The sequence below is a fragment of the Gymnoscopelus braueri genome, assembly GCF_963280865.1.
Source record: "Gymnoscopelus braueri genome assembly, chromosome: 20".
NCBI lineage: Eukaryota > Metazoa > Chordata > Actinopteri > Myctophiformes > Myctophidae > Gymnoscopelus > Gymnoscopelus braueri.
This window is the reverse complement of record NC_137622.1, coordinates 9,009,385-9,024,866: the sequence shown is the minus strand read 5'-3', so window position 1 is coordinate 9,024,866 and position 15,482 is coordinate 9,009,385. Positions and strand designations below refer to the sequence as shown.

The window sequence follows — 15,482 nt, the reverse complement described above, 5'->3', positions numbered from 1 at the left end:
TGTCCACAGACTATAAATATAGTCTGTGGATGCACGGCAGCCTCTCCTCTGCCATGTTTGCTGATTTTTTTTTAGTCCCGCCTTGTCCTCAATTTTGGTGCTTGTAGCTCAAAGGCGCGTCGTTAGCAGATCAGAAGCACAATGTGATTCTGGCGTGAGACCCGGTGTCTGCCAACTTGAAATGCTCTCCTGTTTTAGCTGGTGTTTTTTAAATCATTTTAGTTGCAGCCTGTGTGTCAGACTTTCTCACGTATATCTCGAGGACTGTCTGATCGATCGACTTCAAACTTGGCGTGTGTATTGCTGAGGACCAGAGGCTGTGTTGTGCTCAGGGTTGCCAGATCTGCTTATTGTAATTTCCTCGCAAGATTTTATTTGAAAATAGCCGATCTACAAGCTCACAACGCGTCGCATCGCGACACGTTGTGAGCTTGTAGATCTGCTATTTTCAAATAGCTGATGTACATGTTAAAGTACTCTTATGGCCCATAGTCGCTTCTTTTGGGCTGGTTTTCCTAGACCTGATTGCTTGTTTCTCTCACATAATCTGGCAACACTGGTTGTGCTGAGTGAGTATTCGGTCGAAGCGGCCGATCTCTGTACCTATCTGTCTGTCTGTGTCCCTTTTATGTCCATATATGGAGATCCCTGATGTCATCAATATGACGTTATAGTATGGCCGTCATGGACTGGCCTCCAAGTACTATGATACTGGGCACTGTAACTGCACTAAGCACTCCTAAACAGGTACAACGGATACACTGACAACAGTTACAGCACTTTTTCTGTGCAGCACTTTGTGACTTCTGTTTAGAAAGGTGCTATATAAATAAAGTTATTATTATTATTCTACATTCTTTATGCATACTAACCCACATGTGACCCTGGTTAAATAACAATAATGATACAACATTTTATTTACAAAGCGCCATTCTAAAAAAGAGAGCAGCAATATACTTTGACACCTTGACCCTTATATATACCTGTAAATAGAATAAAAAATGTCACAGTTTCATTGAGAAATGCTTCTCATAGGACCAGCGCCAGACATATTAACTACATCTGTTATATCCTCCCATGCTAATGTGACATCATGCGCTCCTGGCGTTCTGTTGGAGGTGCTGTGTAGATTGGTTCTGTGCAGCCGAACGCACCAGGTCATCAGTTCACTCTTAGCAGAACTTATGAGGCTCTTCTGTGCAAATTGCCAGCAGCACACTGCTCTCATAGGTAATGAAAAGCTGTCATTTGATTGGCCTGACTGAATCCACCTGCAACACACCCACTGACAATATATTAAGTGAAGAACACTCTTGTCATAAATTGACCCATTTACTGCAACGAATGGAATACAGTTAAACCTGCCACTGATGGCTCTGCTCTTAAAGCTAAATAACACTTTGGTAGAGGTTTGGGTTGTGTAGTTACATTGCCTCATGTAAAATAAAATCCAAATACTGCTGAGATATCTTCAATAGTTGCTCTTGATTAAAAAAAAAAGATAATTCAAACATATTCTCCCCATTGACTTGCATTGCTCGGTGAAACGGGTCTTAAAGTCAGCTCTTTTAGAACTCAAATGAACTTGAACAAAGCGGATTCTGACAATGTATAACATTACAAAACCTGACGCTGCATTTCTTTCAAATAAAAATGTCAACTTCCAGGTGATTTTACTATTCCGCATTGAGCAGCGTGTGAAGCTTGCTTCTGCCGACTCAGCGCCGTCCAATTTGCATGGCGATAGGGTGGGAAGCGGTCATGACTCATCCTCGTCAACACGCTACGCAGAAGGCGGTCCTCTGCGTCAGCATGACGGAACACATGACCTGACCAACGGTCAACCTGTCATCGCTGTCGGGCCGAGACCTTGTATGCAGTGTTGCCAGAGAAACAAGCGGCCAGGTCTAAGAAAACAAACCCAGAGGCCCAAGGCCAGGCCAAGAGGCCCAAGAGCATCGCGATGCGTTGTGAGCTTGTAGATCTGCTATTTTCAAGATTTTCGAAACATTTTAACTACACAAATCTTGTATGGGGGTCCCTGGCACACATTTTTTTCAGATGGGGGATCCGTGGACAAATACATAATTTAATTTGGGGGTTCCTTGACATGAAAATGTTTGAAAACCACTGGTTTAAACAACATCAGGAAACAAGCCCAAATAAGCAACTACACCTTAGAAACAAACCCAAATAAGCAACTACACTTTAGAAACAAGCCCAAATAAGCAACCACACTTTAGAAACAAACCCAAATAAGAACTACACTTTAGAAACAAACAAGCAACTACACTTTAGAAACAAGCCCCCAAAAATCGCAACCACCAATATACAATCCAGTCAGCCGGCTTGTCAATATTGGCCGGGGGACCGCCGCCCGTCACTATGACACAAACATAACTATGCCCACTATGGGCATAAAAGGGACAAAGACTGACAGATACAGAGATCTCTACTTTTATGTGACAATGTCATACAATGAAATATAAAACATAAAAAGAAGCATTATATATATATATATATATATATATATATATATATATATAGATATATAGATATATAGATAGATATATAGATATAGATATAGATATATAGATATAGATAGTTACTGATATGAGGAGTTGGGGGTGAGAATCTATTGACTAGTGCAGTTGACTAGTGCAGCGTGTATGGTACCTGGAGCTCGGGTATGACGGGACCCCGCTCTGCACATGCCCCGGTGTATCTGGGCAGAGGCGAGGGCAGGACCAGCGGGTACGGACTCACGACGCTCCTGACGTCGCATTTGGGCAGCACCGCTTCCTCCCGGGACATGGTCACGTGATCCAACACCAGGAAGTTGTTGTTGGGGGTCCAGATGGGGCGTGTCTGCGGCAGGAAGGGCGGCCGCTGGAACATGAGGGTCATGGACATGGCTCCCGAGGTCACCAGGTCAAAACTGCAGGCCAAGAACAACAGTGCGTGTGTGTGTCAGTCTGTGTGCCTGTTTGTCTGGAGCTAATGTCACTTTCTTGTACACACTGCCAGTAGTACACAGAAGTACTGTACTGTACCTCTAGCCTGGTAAACCCTCCCTCCGGAAATCTCATTTGTAATTTATTTCAGGAGTGAGTCTGGCATGATCGCCCATTCTGCAATTTTGGCTGTGGGCTGTAGTTGGGCGGGAGTAATACCGTTGACTGACAACCCCTTCAGCCAATCAGCACTGTCCCACTTCAGCCAGTGCATTTTTACCACTTCCAGACTATGTGACGCAACGGGACTTTTGAGACGGCCATGCCCAAAATAGGTTGCCTTATTCGGATACATGAGTGTCACTGCCCGCCCCTGCCGGTTCTCTACATTTTTTTTTTTAAATAGGCTCTGTCATGATTAATTGACCACATATATGAAGTTAAACAACTAAATTCTATCCAAACGATATCTTATAAGTAAATTCCGTGCCTCAAAATAGAAGTTTGAGAGCTTTTTGAAGTTCTAAAACAGCGGAGAAAATAGCGCACAGAAAAGATGGCTGCCGTTCGTGTTTTGGCGGCTGCATTCAGGCTGCACTCGGTGCCATTCGGGCTCACTCGAACTCGCCACCTGATTGGCCAACTTTCGCTGTCAATCACAGAACGATGAGCGACGACGCTGATAGGCTCGGTTTTTTGGTAATGCGCTAGAAACGCCCATACAAGCCTTCAGGCCAGACTCCTTCCTGAAATCAAATGGAAATGAAATTTTCCGGAGGGAGGGTTTACCAGGCTACTGTACCTCTACTAATTAACACTTGTTGTTATAGTTTTGAAATATCTAACTTATATTTCATAATGGAAGTCAAAGGGGCTCAGGCTGAAACCTTGCTAAAACAATTAAGTAGCCGTGTAATAGCCGTGTAATAAGCGGGATGATTAAACATCCTGGTTTATTTCTCAACAATGACCACCTCGCCGTCAATTAAATCTGCAAAGTAACTAGTTAGTAACAAAAGCTGTCAAATAATTGCACTACAGTAAATACTTGACTAAATACTTTTCTGTCGCAGTTTAAAGTCTTCTTTCAATTATCATGACATACGTTTTTGTAAGTTATGCTCCCATTAATTTTAAAAGTAATTATGAAGAAGGTATACTTCTACTGAGGGAAGATAGATTCCACCCAATAGCATTCGTTTTCCAGTTCCATTCGGGACCAGAACGTGGCTTTGAATTAGCTCAAATAGTGGCTTCAAAGCGGGTCTGTATAGAAACCAATGGGTGATGTGACGTCACATCCATGATGTTTATGCAGTCTATGGTGCGTACTGTATGTGACGTGTGTGTCACCGCAGGCACAGTACCTGCCGTCCTGCCTGCTGATGGTGTAGCCATACTCTGGGTGCTGCAGGAAGGTGATGTTGACACCAACCAGAGGGGAGCCATCTTGTAACACCACACTACCTCTGATGACAGCCACACGACTAGAGAGAGAGAGAGAGAAAGATAGTGGAGAGACAGTGAAGGGGGAGAGAGAGAGGTTGGTCAGAAATAGAGAGACACAGACAGAGGGAGAAGTACGGAGGTTTTCCGGTTCATCAGGATTGACAGCGTGATGATTGTAGAGACATGGGACCCAGACGAACGTCCTTGTAGCCAGACAGGAGACAACAGCTCCATTCACTCTCCCTCCCGACAGCAACCACTTCCTGCCTTGGCACCCAACAAAAACCTGCCAGGGTTGGCCAGCGGACAAGCACCATAAATACAGCCAATGCTCGCAGCGACATGTCACATAAAGAAACACCCTTCACACACACGCACGCATGTGCGCACGCACGCAGGCATGCACACACGCTCAATTTTGTCTTTAATTAGCCACGCCCACTGTCGCGCGCATTGGGAAATATTTTGAAGCATTCCCGCTGATATTTCCGGTAAAGGGTGAAATAGGCTGTTTAAACTGGGGGATAATAGTCGAACCGATAAAATGGAGACGGATGGATTTAGGATGACTCACACACACACACACACACACACACACACACACACACACACTGATGGATACTATCTGCTCCTCCAGGAGGAGACAGCAGGGTTGCTCTGGGTGACCGCGTCGGCCCGTTTGTTACTTTTGCCCCGAAAGCCACCATCGATTTCCCCTCCGAAACAACAGACACATAATGAATGTATTTGTTTATTGTAAAAGTGAGCGGGGAAGGGAAAGGGGCGGGTGGGGTTGGGGGGGAGGGGGGTTGGAACAGGGTTGGTGGGGGGGAGCGGGGATGCAGCCAGCGAGGCATCACTTCTCGTTTTGTGTTTTTTTTTTTTCCTGGTCCAAAACTTTCTGGGTCACGGTGCCAACAAGATATATTTCCCCGCTCTCTGGCGTGCCGGCCGAGAGGGCACTGAAATATTTATGGAGACACCTTTATGAGTGGTGTGTTACCGCATGACACACACAACATAAATATAGCAATGAACAAACGCCGGCCGCTTGTACTCTGACACTAAGACAGGCTGAGGACGATGTACCGCAGCACTGGGCTCTGATCCCTACAGGAGCACAGGGTTCCAGTCCCTGGAGGAGCACACACACACACAGGTTTGTACTTCTATACTTGTGAGGACATCAACATTTTAGGACGCCGATTTTATAAACGCAATCTTTTTCACTTTTGCTTTCAATTTTTAACCATAGCCTAAAGCCGGAAAAAAATCGATCTACAAGCCCACAACGCTGTGGGCTTGTAGATAGTCTATTTTCCACACACACACACACACACACACACACACACACACACACACACACACACACACACACACACACACACACACACACACACACACACACACACACACACACACACACACACACACACACACACACACACAGTACCACAGACACACGCTAATGAAATGCATGCACTATAGGCTTGGGGGGGTATATATATATTATACCTTCATACTGTCCTGACATTTCACCTGGGTGAACGGTATATGATGGTATTTGTGTAAAAATGAATTAAGAGCTGAGCTGCTGGTGGTAGAAGTCATTGTATCATGTATGACATTATCTATCCTGTGTGTAATAGGCAATTAGCCTACTTAAGACTAGTCTTGCTGGGTTTAACCACTTTCAACCTGGTGTCCCTATTTTATCACAGGTGGAAATGTGTATATACTGTACAGTATATAATATACACATAGATTGTATTCTTGCAGATTAGCCGTACAATGAAGTAAGGGCTTGCTGGCTTTAAATACTAGATAGTTTACCCCAAAAATGCCTTTTTTTCTATTGATTAGTCACCCCATGGAGACTTGAATTCATGGATATATTTTTGTTTTTGTCGCATTCCTAAGATAATAATTTTGATGACCGGCAGCGGTTCCGGTAGGAGACACAAAGAGTCTCCTTTGTGAAAAAATCCTTGAATTCAAGTCTCCATGGGGTGACTAATCAATAGAAAAAAAGTTAATTATTTGGGTGAACTATCCCTTTAAGGCCCATAGAATAATGAAAAGATAGGAAATAAATAAGCAGCCTTCTCCCATAGACTCAGCATACCATGGTGGAGGACATCAGTGGTCTGAATGGAGATGATGTCTGGTGACAGACTAGACTGGCAGCTGAATAAAATCCTGAGGCTAATAAATTGCTTTTGTAGTTGGAAGTTATGTGGCAATACTTTCTAGATTCTATGCCTAGTCATATTTAATTTATTAGCTAGGAAACCGATAGAGCAGAACTGACCGGCCAATTATTTATGTTATACCTCCAAATAATTATTTGGTTGGCTATCAGTTTCATTATCACTATCAGTTTAATAGAAATAGAAAGTGCAGCTTTATCTCTATTTTTGAGGGGATTGAAAATCATATAAAAATAAAAATCAAGGAATACCATACCTCCTTATTATTGCTATCAACACAGTTGGCATGGCAATAATATATTGAAACAGAAATTAATACAGCCCACGACTAGCACGCACGCACACACGCACACACACACACACACACACACACACACACACACACACACACACACAGTATACTAACTCAAACTTTGATGCACACACAGAAATTGATACTGCCCACGACTAGCATGCACGCACACGCACGCACGCACACACACTCACACACACACTGAATGAGTGGCCGTTTTAAATGGGGTTAATAATATGTGAGCTTGTGTGCGTATAGGATGACTCAAGGACACGGGTATCAAAAGAAATGGTTATTCACAGCCATTGTAGACGCTGGTGCAGGACAACAAAGATGCACAACAAGAATAAAAGAAGTCCGCACAGACAGTGTGGACTTTTATTCTTGTCAAGGACACGGGTACACACACCAACAAAATATGCAAACACACACGCATACACAAGTAACCACAACATGCGTGCACGTACGTACGCACGCACGCACCCACACACAAATACTCAACAATACCCCTTCCCCCAGTGGTGGTAAAATAATAGTACATTTACTCAAGTACTGTAGTAAAATAGAGTAATTGCGAACGCAGCGGAAGGAGGCGCACCGAAGGCGCGCCTCCGCGCAAGTGGAGCTTACTATGAAACCGTGCTCGGCTTGTGTGTGTGCGTCTCCATGTGTGTCTCCGTGTGTGTCTCTGTGTGCGTGCACTGCCTCAGCCCTGTGTGCAGCCAAGTAAATGTCCAATATAGACGTACAGTACCATACATCAAATGAAAGGCCTTTGAAAACTGAACACACCTGTCAAGGTTGCGTTTAAGCCCGCCCCTTCCCCCGGAAGCCACGCCCCGGAGAAGGTTCCTAAAAACTCCCCAATGAAACCCCATGTTAAATGAAAAGTGCCCGAATCGCTCCGAAACTTTTTCTACCCCCCCTAAGTGGGGGTCTACGAACAAATACTTCGGGCTCGGATTTTGGCTCCGCCCCCCGGAAGTGGGTGAAACAGACACTTCAAACACGTTGTTGAATTGTTCAAAAACATTCAAAGTTTTTTTTTGGTGAATTTGTATTTTTCTAAGATGCTCCTTTTAACGCAGATTTTTTTTGTATTTTTTATATATTTTTTTATTGGTTACTTTTTTTTAGATGATTTCTTTTCATTATCATTTAATTTTGTTGGCGTTCGCTTCCCGCGTTCGCGCGTCTTACTTGTAAAGTAATTAAAAATGTCAGTACTTTTACTTCTGCTCCACTACATCTCAGAGGCAAATATTGTACTTTTACTCCACTATAATTATTTGAAAACTTTAGTTACTATAGTTACTTGGTAGATTTGTATTATTATTACAAAACATACATTAACCACTTCAGCCCTATATACATTTCGGCAATTTGGAAATAGCCGATCTCAACTCACAATGTGTCGCAATGCATTGTGAGCTTGTAGATCGGCTATTTTCAAAAGATCTTTATACATTTTAAGTCTTCATAATGAGTACTTTCTACTCTTGGTACATTTTGATTCCAATACTGTTGTACTTTTACTCAAGTAAATTTTGAATTCCGGACTTGTACTTGTAACAGAGTATTTCTACATTGCAAATCGAGCCTCTCACCTGGTGTCGAAGGGCACCTCTCCCGGCAGGGTGTGCGTGGCGGTCTTGCCCAGGAGGAAACGCACGCGCTGGTAGAAGGTGTGCGTGTGCGGGCTGGCGGCGGGGGAGGGGGGCGCGGTGGGGGGAGGGGCGTTCCTCTGCAGCAGGGCCAGCGGGTCGGCAGAGCCCTGGCACAGAGCGTCAGAACCACAGCTCACCTGCTCACAGCAGTCCGGGTCCACACAGTCCACCAGGCCATCTGAAACAAAAAACACACGCACACACAAAAAAACTTTCGTATTATCACTGTCATTCTGAGGATATCGACGTTTTAGGATGCCGGTTTTATGAGTGAAAATGTTTTATTTTTTTACATTTCTTGTCATTTTAACCCAACAGCCAAAAATAGCATATCTACAAGCTCGGCGGCAATATCAGGTGTGCGATACCCGCTCTAAAGACACCGCTAAACCTTGCTTCAAAATGTAAGTAATTGTAAGCCTATCCTCTTTGTTTTTTTAATAATTAAAAAAATATTTAAAAAAATCTCTTGTGAGGAGCTGGGAAATTGTCTTGTACACCCACTGTACAGAAACAGGTGATTGGCTCCTGCCCTATAGGTCGCATGGCTCGGCAAGGCTTACTTACTGTACCGTACCGCACGCACGCACGCACGCACGCACGCGCGCGCACACACACACACACACACACACACACACACACACACACACACACACACACACACACACACACACATTTGTTGAATAGGTTCATGACATTTACTCTGATCTTACACTTCTAGGACACTCTGGAAAAGAGCATCTGCTAAATGCCTTAATTGTAATTGCATGGCAAGAGTTGACAATTAAATTAGCCCACACACTCAGGCTTTAGTGCACGTGTCGACAAACAGAGTTGCAAAACCACACACACACACACACACACATTTGGACATTCACGCATAAGACACAGCCTACGTGCTGTAAAGAGTAGCAAATTATGAGGTGGTTCGTTTGTTGCAAACAAGCCATCCACTTAAATCTACACTGTTCATTTAATCAAGACATTAAACAGTTATTAAACACAGGCAGCAGAGAAAGAGAGACAGTGAGATATGGGGGGAGAGAGAGAGACAGTGAGAGAGAGACAGTGAGACAGAGAGAGAGAGAGAGAGAGAGAGAGAAGAGAGAGAGAGAGAGAGAGAGAGAGAGAGAGAGAGAAAGAGAGAGAAAGAGAGAGAGTTAACAGAGGGAGAAGGTCACACGTGCGTGCGCGTGAGCGCGCGCACACACACACACACGCGCAGTGTAACAGCTGTCCAGAGGTACAGATTTGTAGAGCTGGTCAGTGAGCCATAGACTCCACATCACTCCCATCACACTCAGCAGACTCCATCAAATGTAAACGACACGGACCCATCGTGAAAACTTCACGCGGCTACAAATCACACCTATATCACCAGTATCGCTCCACAGAGCTTTTTCACTGCAGCCATTATTGTCATAAATAGTGTCATGTGTAATGTTGCTCCCTTCACAGGTGTTACCAATGATACTAATTAATTATCCACAGGAACCCAGGACACTATAGTGAGCCTATTCTGGGGTAAACATTTGTCCAAAACAGAGGAGAGATTTGATGTAGAGGGAAAAAGGAATGGGCCAAGGATAATAACAATAGATAACATAACATGGACCCCACACCTTTGGTGTATTGTTTTTGTGACTGTACATTTGTACACAAACGTGACAATTATCCTCTGCATTTAACTCATCCTAACTGTACTTAAGTACAATTTTCTGTACTTTTTACTTTTACTCGCCTACAATTATTTGAAAACTTTAGTTACTAGTTACTTTGTAGATTTTGATTATTATTACAAAACATACATTAACCACTGCAGCCCTATATACATTTCGGCCATTTGAAAATAGCCGATCTACAAGCTCACAATGCATCATGATGCGACATATTGTGAGCTTGTAGATCTGCTATTTTCAAAATATTTTTATACATTTGAAAACTTGAACTGGGACATTCTGCATAATGAGTACTTTTACTTTTGCTACTTTAAGTACATTTTGATGACAATACTTTTATACTTTTACTCAAGTAGATTTTGAATTCTGGGGCTTGTACTTGTAACAGAGTATTTCTACATTGCCGTATTGATACTTTTACTTAAGTACAAGATGTGAGTACATTTACCACCACTGTTAGTGAACGGGGAGCAATTATGCGTTAAGTGACATGCTCAGGGACACTTCGACACATAGACAGGGGCCGTGCATGGCACAAAACGGAAACCTTCTGTTTCCCAGACTCTACCCAATCAGCTTCCCATTTAGCTATGGCCTCCTCTGGTGGACTCCGGAGAAGTACAGTACATACTTTTATACTTACAGTAGGTGGCCAGTGACTTTGACCAGTTTCACTTTCAGAACCTTTGCTTCATGCATGTCACACAAACAGAATGTGGCACACAACACCAATGGTTTTGATAATGTGGATTGTGGAAGTTAAGTGGTTAAGACCCATATACTTCGCTGTTAATTCCTATCATTGGCGACACCTAATAATATTACACGACTATTCACATCTATATGGCTGCTGTGGGAAAAAAAAGTATTTTGTGCTGAATAAAAGTTCATGGTAAACAATGAGCCGATGGGGCAGCGGGGAGGGGGTCGGGGGGGACGCCACAGCGCAGGCTGGCATTTCTGTTTCCCCATTTCATGGCTGTGTGTGAAAAGGCAGGAAATGGAGCTGACATTTAAATGTATCTGACCGCCGAGACCAGGAGAGTGAAAGGCCAACAATAGTCTATTATAACCTCCGTGCGGGGCGGAGGAACGCGGCACGGCGGCCTATATTTCAACAAGACGCACCACTTCACATTCATAGCACAGCATTAATTGCATTTTATTCTTTTGTTCTCGCAAAACGAAACGGCGGGACAAAAGAGACACAGTACTGTAGATTATTCTGAGCGTATTGTCCTTGACAGGGAAAGCATTATTATGCTGTCCTATTTTCTATGATTACTGCAGCACCAAGCTCTGAAAAACTGCAAAGTGGTTTATTTTCTTTTTTTCCCCCCCAAGTATGTCTAAGCTAAGTAACAGTGATTGGGTTACAGAGATATAAAGGGTTCTAGTTTTAAAGTATGCAAGCGTTTTTTATGCGATTAAAAGGTGGATGGAAATGTGAAAGTCTTGCGATATTGGTCGGGAGACGTTGATTCTGTGGCAAATATTTATTTAATTCATCAAGGGAATTGCGTAATAACTTTTATATGGATGTTGCCTTTTTTCAAACTCTTTCATATATGTATGAGTGTGTGTATTGTGTATTGTGTGTGTGTGTGTGTGTGTGTGTGTGTGTGTGTGTGTGTGTGTGTGTGTGTGTGTGTGTGTGTGTGTGTGTGTGTGTGTGTGAGAGTGTGTGTGTGTGTGTGTGTGTGTGCGCACGCGCGCGTGCGTGCATGCGTGAGAGAGAGAGAGAGAGAGAGAGAGGGAGTATGGCTGTCAGCCTTTACAATCAGCGGTTTGGAGTCTTTTCTTTGATGAAAGCAGCATCGTGTCGGCCATCTCTCCCATCCAGAGGGGGGAATAATTGAGCAGCTCCTCAAAACCTTGTCTTTATTCTGTGATTGCATATGATAGCATCTCTCCATCTATCGCTCTCATACACTCACACCCTTCAGATGCAAGTAGGCAACATCACACTCTGGTGATTATGTCTGAGAGAGAGAGAGAGAGAACACGCAGTACAGTACAGTTCAGTACAGTACAGTACAGCATGTGCATCATTACAGACGTGGGAAGAGAGAACGTGAAAAAGATGAAAAGACAAAGGAAAGTGTGATCAGTCTGCGGGAGGGCTTTGTTAGTCAGACTGTGGTATCATAATCAACTCCAAAGTGGGGGGGAATAACTGCAAATGTGCCTTTATGGGTGGAAAGCACGTTCTTTCCCTTCAGGAGGGGTTCATCTATATTCATACGCTGTATCATAAGGATGTAAAGAGGAAAACAAAATAATTATGGGGGCAAGGCGGGGGGGAGGGGGAGTAATTTGTTTTCTTTCACACCGAGGACAATTACCTCTCTCTCTCTCTCACCGCTACACCCGGCCGTCACCCCCTCCACTCGCTCATCCACCAGAGACACGAGAGACGGAGAGGTGAGAGGAAATTAACCGTTTTGAAAGACATGCTTTGTTTTGCGCCCGGATGCAGGTCAGTAAATAGTTGAGCCTGATTGGGAAATGATAGCTATGCTTTATGCACACGCACAAAAGGCAGGGGAGTTTTATTCGACTCGCCGCGGAGTCCACTGGCGTAAAAAAAGAAAGAAAAGGGGACATTCAACGTGACGACGTGTGCCCACGCTTTACAATGTACAATTACATTCACACCGTCAGTCACACGTTTGATGGTGGAGGCAGCCATGCAAACCCAACAACCTGCTCAGCAGCATGGAGCAGTCAGGGGTTTCGGTTTCTTTCTCAAGGACACTTCGACACTGAATCGGGAACCCTCTGATTCACAAAGCAGCCGCTCTATAGCTCCTGGGCCACTGTAGTAGTCGTAGTAGTGGTAACAGTATTTGGGGTAGTACTGTAGTAGCCCCGCTTGGAACCTCACTCTCCACAATAGCTCCGAGATGAGGTCCCGCGCCGTACCGGCTCCCGGCAAAGGTGGAGTCCGTCCAAACGTAGTGAAGATCACCTTATTAACTCTTTAACTGCCAGAGTAATAGTGTAATAGTGTCACCCCAGTGCCAGCAAAGAAACTAGTGTTTTTTACCTACCTTTGAAAAATCATGGAATATTTTCCGTGATCCCTGTCCTCACCGAGATCACCTCATTACACGCACAGGGAAAAGATTGTCCCTTCCCGGTAATCCATTGCACAGCTGTAGCCAGTTGAATGAGGCTTGTTTTTGCCGTAAAAAAAAACAGCAAACGTAATTTATAGCGCAGCACTCGGTGCCGCGCTATGAGCTTGTATATTTTTGAATAGCCAAAGTATAAAATAATGGCTATAGCTAAAATCTATAATGACTCAGATGCGTTTCCGGATTGAATGGGTTCATAAGCCACATCCCAAAACATAGTGCTCCTCCACTCATCCGTAGTGCGGGGGGGAAAGAAGGAGTGCCGTAATTACGAGAGAATGGTAAAAAAAAACTGCTGTGATCATATCTGAAATACTGCGGGTTTGCAGCTCATTTGAATCCGGCCCCTTGGAAAACACAGTGTGGTGTTCAGTAGGCCAAAAAAATCAGGTCATAACAAAGCATGTGTCTTTTAGAAAATCTGCATCATTCTGCACCCAGCATCACAGTCACAGTAGTACAAGAGGCGTACGGTAAACCCCTACTGGTAGAAACTGGTGTTGCATGTACCATGGAAATAATCGGTTATTGGATATCTGCCCAAATTTGTATTTTGTGCGTCCCTAAGTACTGTATTAGTATTAGTATTAGTAGTAGTAGTAGTAGTAGTAAGGATTGCCTTTAACCCATTCAATCCAGGAACGCATACTGTGTCTTTTAGATTTTTTTTTTTGCTAAAACCATTATTTTATACTTTGGGCTATTCAAAAATAGTAGATATACAAGCTCATAGCGCGGCACCGAGTGCCGCATTACGAGCTTGTAGATCTGCTATTTTGTTTTTGAAAAATCGTGAAAATGTGTGCAAATCTTTGAATGTATATATTTTTTAAAGCGAAAATTTTAAACTCAAATCTTTGCTTCTGGGGATTCTACAAATGTCTTCTAAATCCTAACAGTTCTTTTTTGAAAAAAATACTTATGTTGCTATAATATCAGTGGTTCTCAAACGTTTTTAATGTCAAGGACCACCCAAAATGATATGTATTTGTCCGCGGACCTCCATCTCAAAATATTTTGTTCCAGGGACACCCAGAAGCAAAGATTTGAGTTAAAAATTCATATATATCATATTCAAAGATTTGCACACATTTTCACGATTTCACAAAAAAAATAGAAGATCTACAAGCTCATGATGAGCTTGTATATCTGCTATTTTTGAATGGCCAAATAAATCTTAAAATGACACAGATACGTTCCCGGTCTTAATGGGTTCAAATTGGTCGACACAACAACTGCAGCAGTTCCAGGTGCAGAGAAAGCAAGAGCTAGCATTAGTGATAGTATTAGTGGTAGCATTGACAGTAATAGTAGTACAAGCAGTAGTAGTGGTCGTAGCATTGATTCCACAGTGTTTAGTGTCTCTATCATTGAAAGGGTGAACCCCACAGAACTGTGTGTTGTTGACCCACATAACACACACACACACACACACACACACACACACACACACACACACACACACACACACACACACACACACACACACACACACACACACACACACACACACACACACACACACACACACACACACACACACACACACACACCCTTAAAGCCAATAACAATCAGTGTTTATGCCGCTGGGAAGCCTCAGTAATGGTGCCGTGTTGAAAGAACACTCCGTGGCTCATTTCCCTCCTTCTCTGCATCCCTGTTTTACATTATTCTCCGGCCATTTAAAAAAAAAAAAGGGCACGGCATTCAGCAAAAGGCCATTTAATTCGGCAATTTCAAACGGCTGCTGTCTCCTGCCGGCGAGTCAGGACGTGTGTGTGTGTGTGTGGAGTGGACCCACAGTCGGCCACGGTGCTCGGGGTAAACAATGTGGTACGACATAGAACTTTACCAGCTATCAGTTCACATAAACAAAGTACGGTTTTGCTCGTCCTACTGTGTGCGATCGATTCGAAGCAGCTACTTATCACAAACACTCTCTGCTCCAGTTATGGAGTTGTGCTGCTCCAGAAAGAGCGAGGACGAGGACGCAATTTCTCCAAACAAAAGCAGCCGGCACCTCGTTCGTCGTGATAGATTGAGTTTGAGTCGGATCAGCGACAACGTCCGCGTTACAAACAAAACCAGACA

At 43.6% G+C, this 15,482-nt stretch overlaps 2 protein-coding genes across 2 annotated transcripts in view; one reads left to right on the top strand and one right to left on the bottom strand.

Annotated features, from left to right (window-relative positions):
• Positions 1–15,482, bottom strand: part of tenm1 (teneurin transmembrane protein 1) — a gene marked incomplete at its 5' end in the record, with an annotated part of 375,941 nt that overhangs the window by 159,862 nt on the left and 200,597 nt on the right. The window contains 3 exons of the mRNA XM_080416925.1: positions 2,677–2,938; positions 4,322–4,441; positions 8,513–8,750. Coding sequence (XP_080273051.1) covers positions 2,677–2,938; positions 4,322–4,441; positions 8,513–8,750 — 620 coding nt within the window. The remainder of the gene's footprint in view (positions 1–2,676; positions 2,939–4,321; positions 4,442–8,512; positions 8,751–15,482) is intronic.
• The window catches only part of apool (apolipoprotein O-like), a 333,585-nt gene that overhangs the window by 227,353 nt on the left and 90,750 nt on the right, over positions 1–15,482 (top strand). The gene's annotated exons all lie outside the window — the stretch shown is intronic.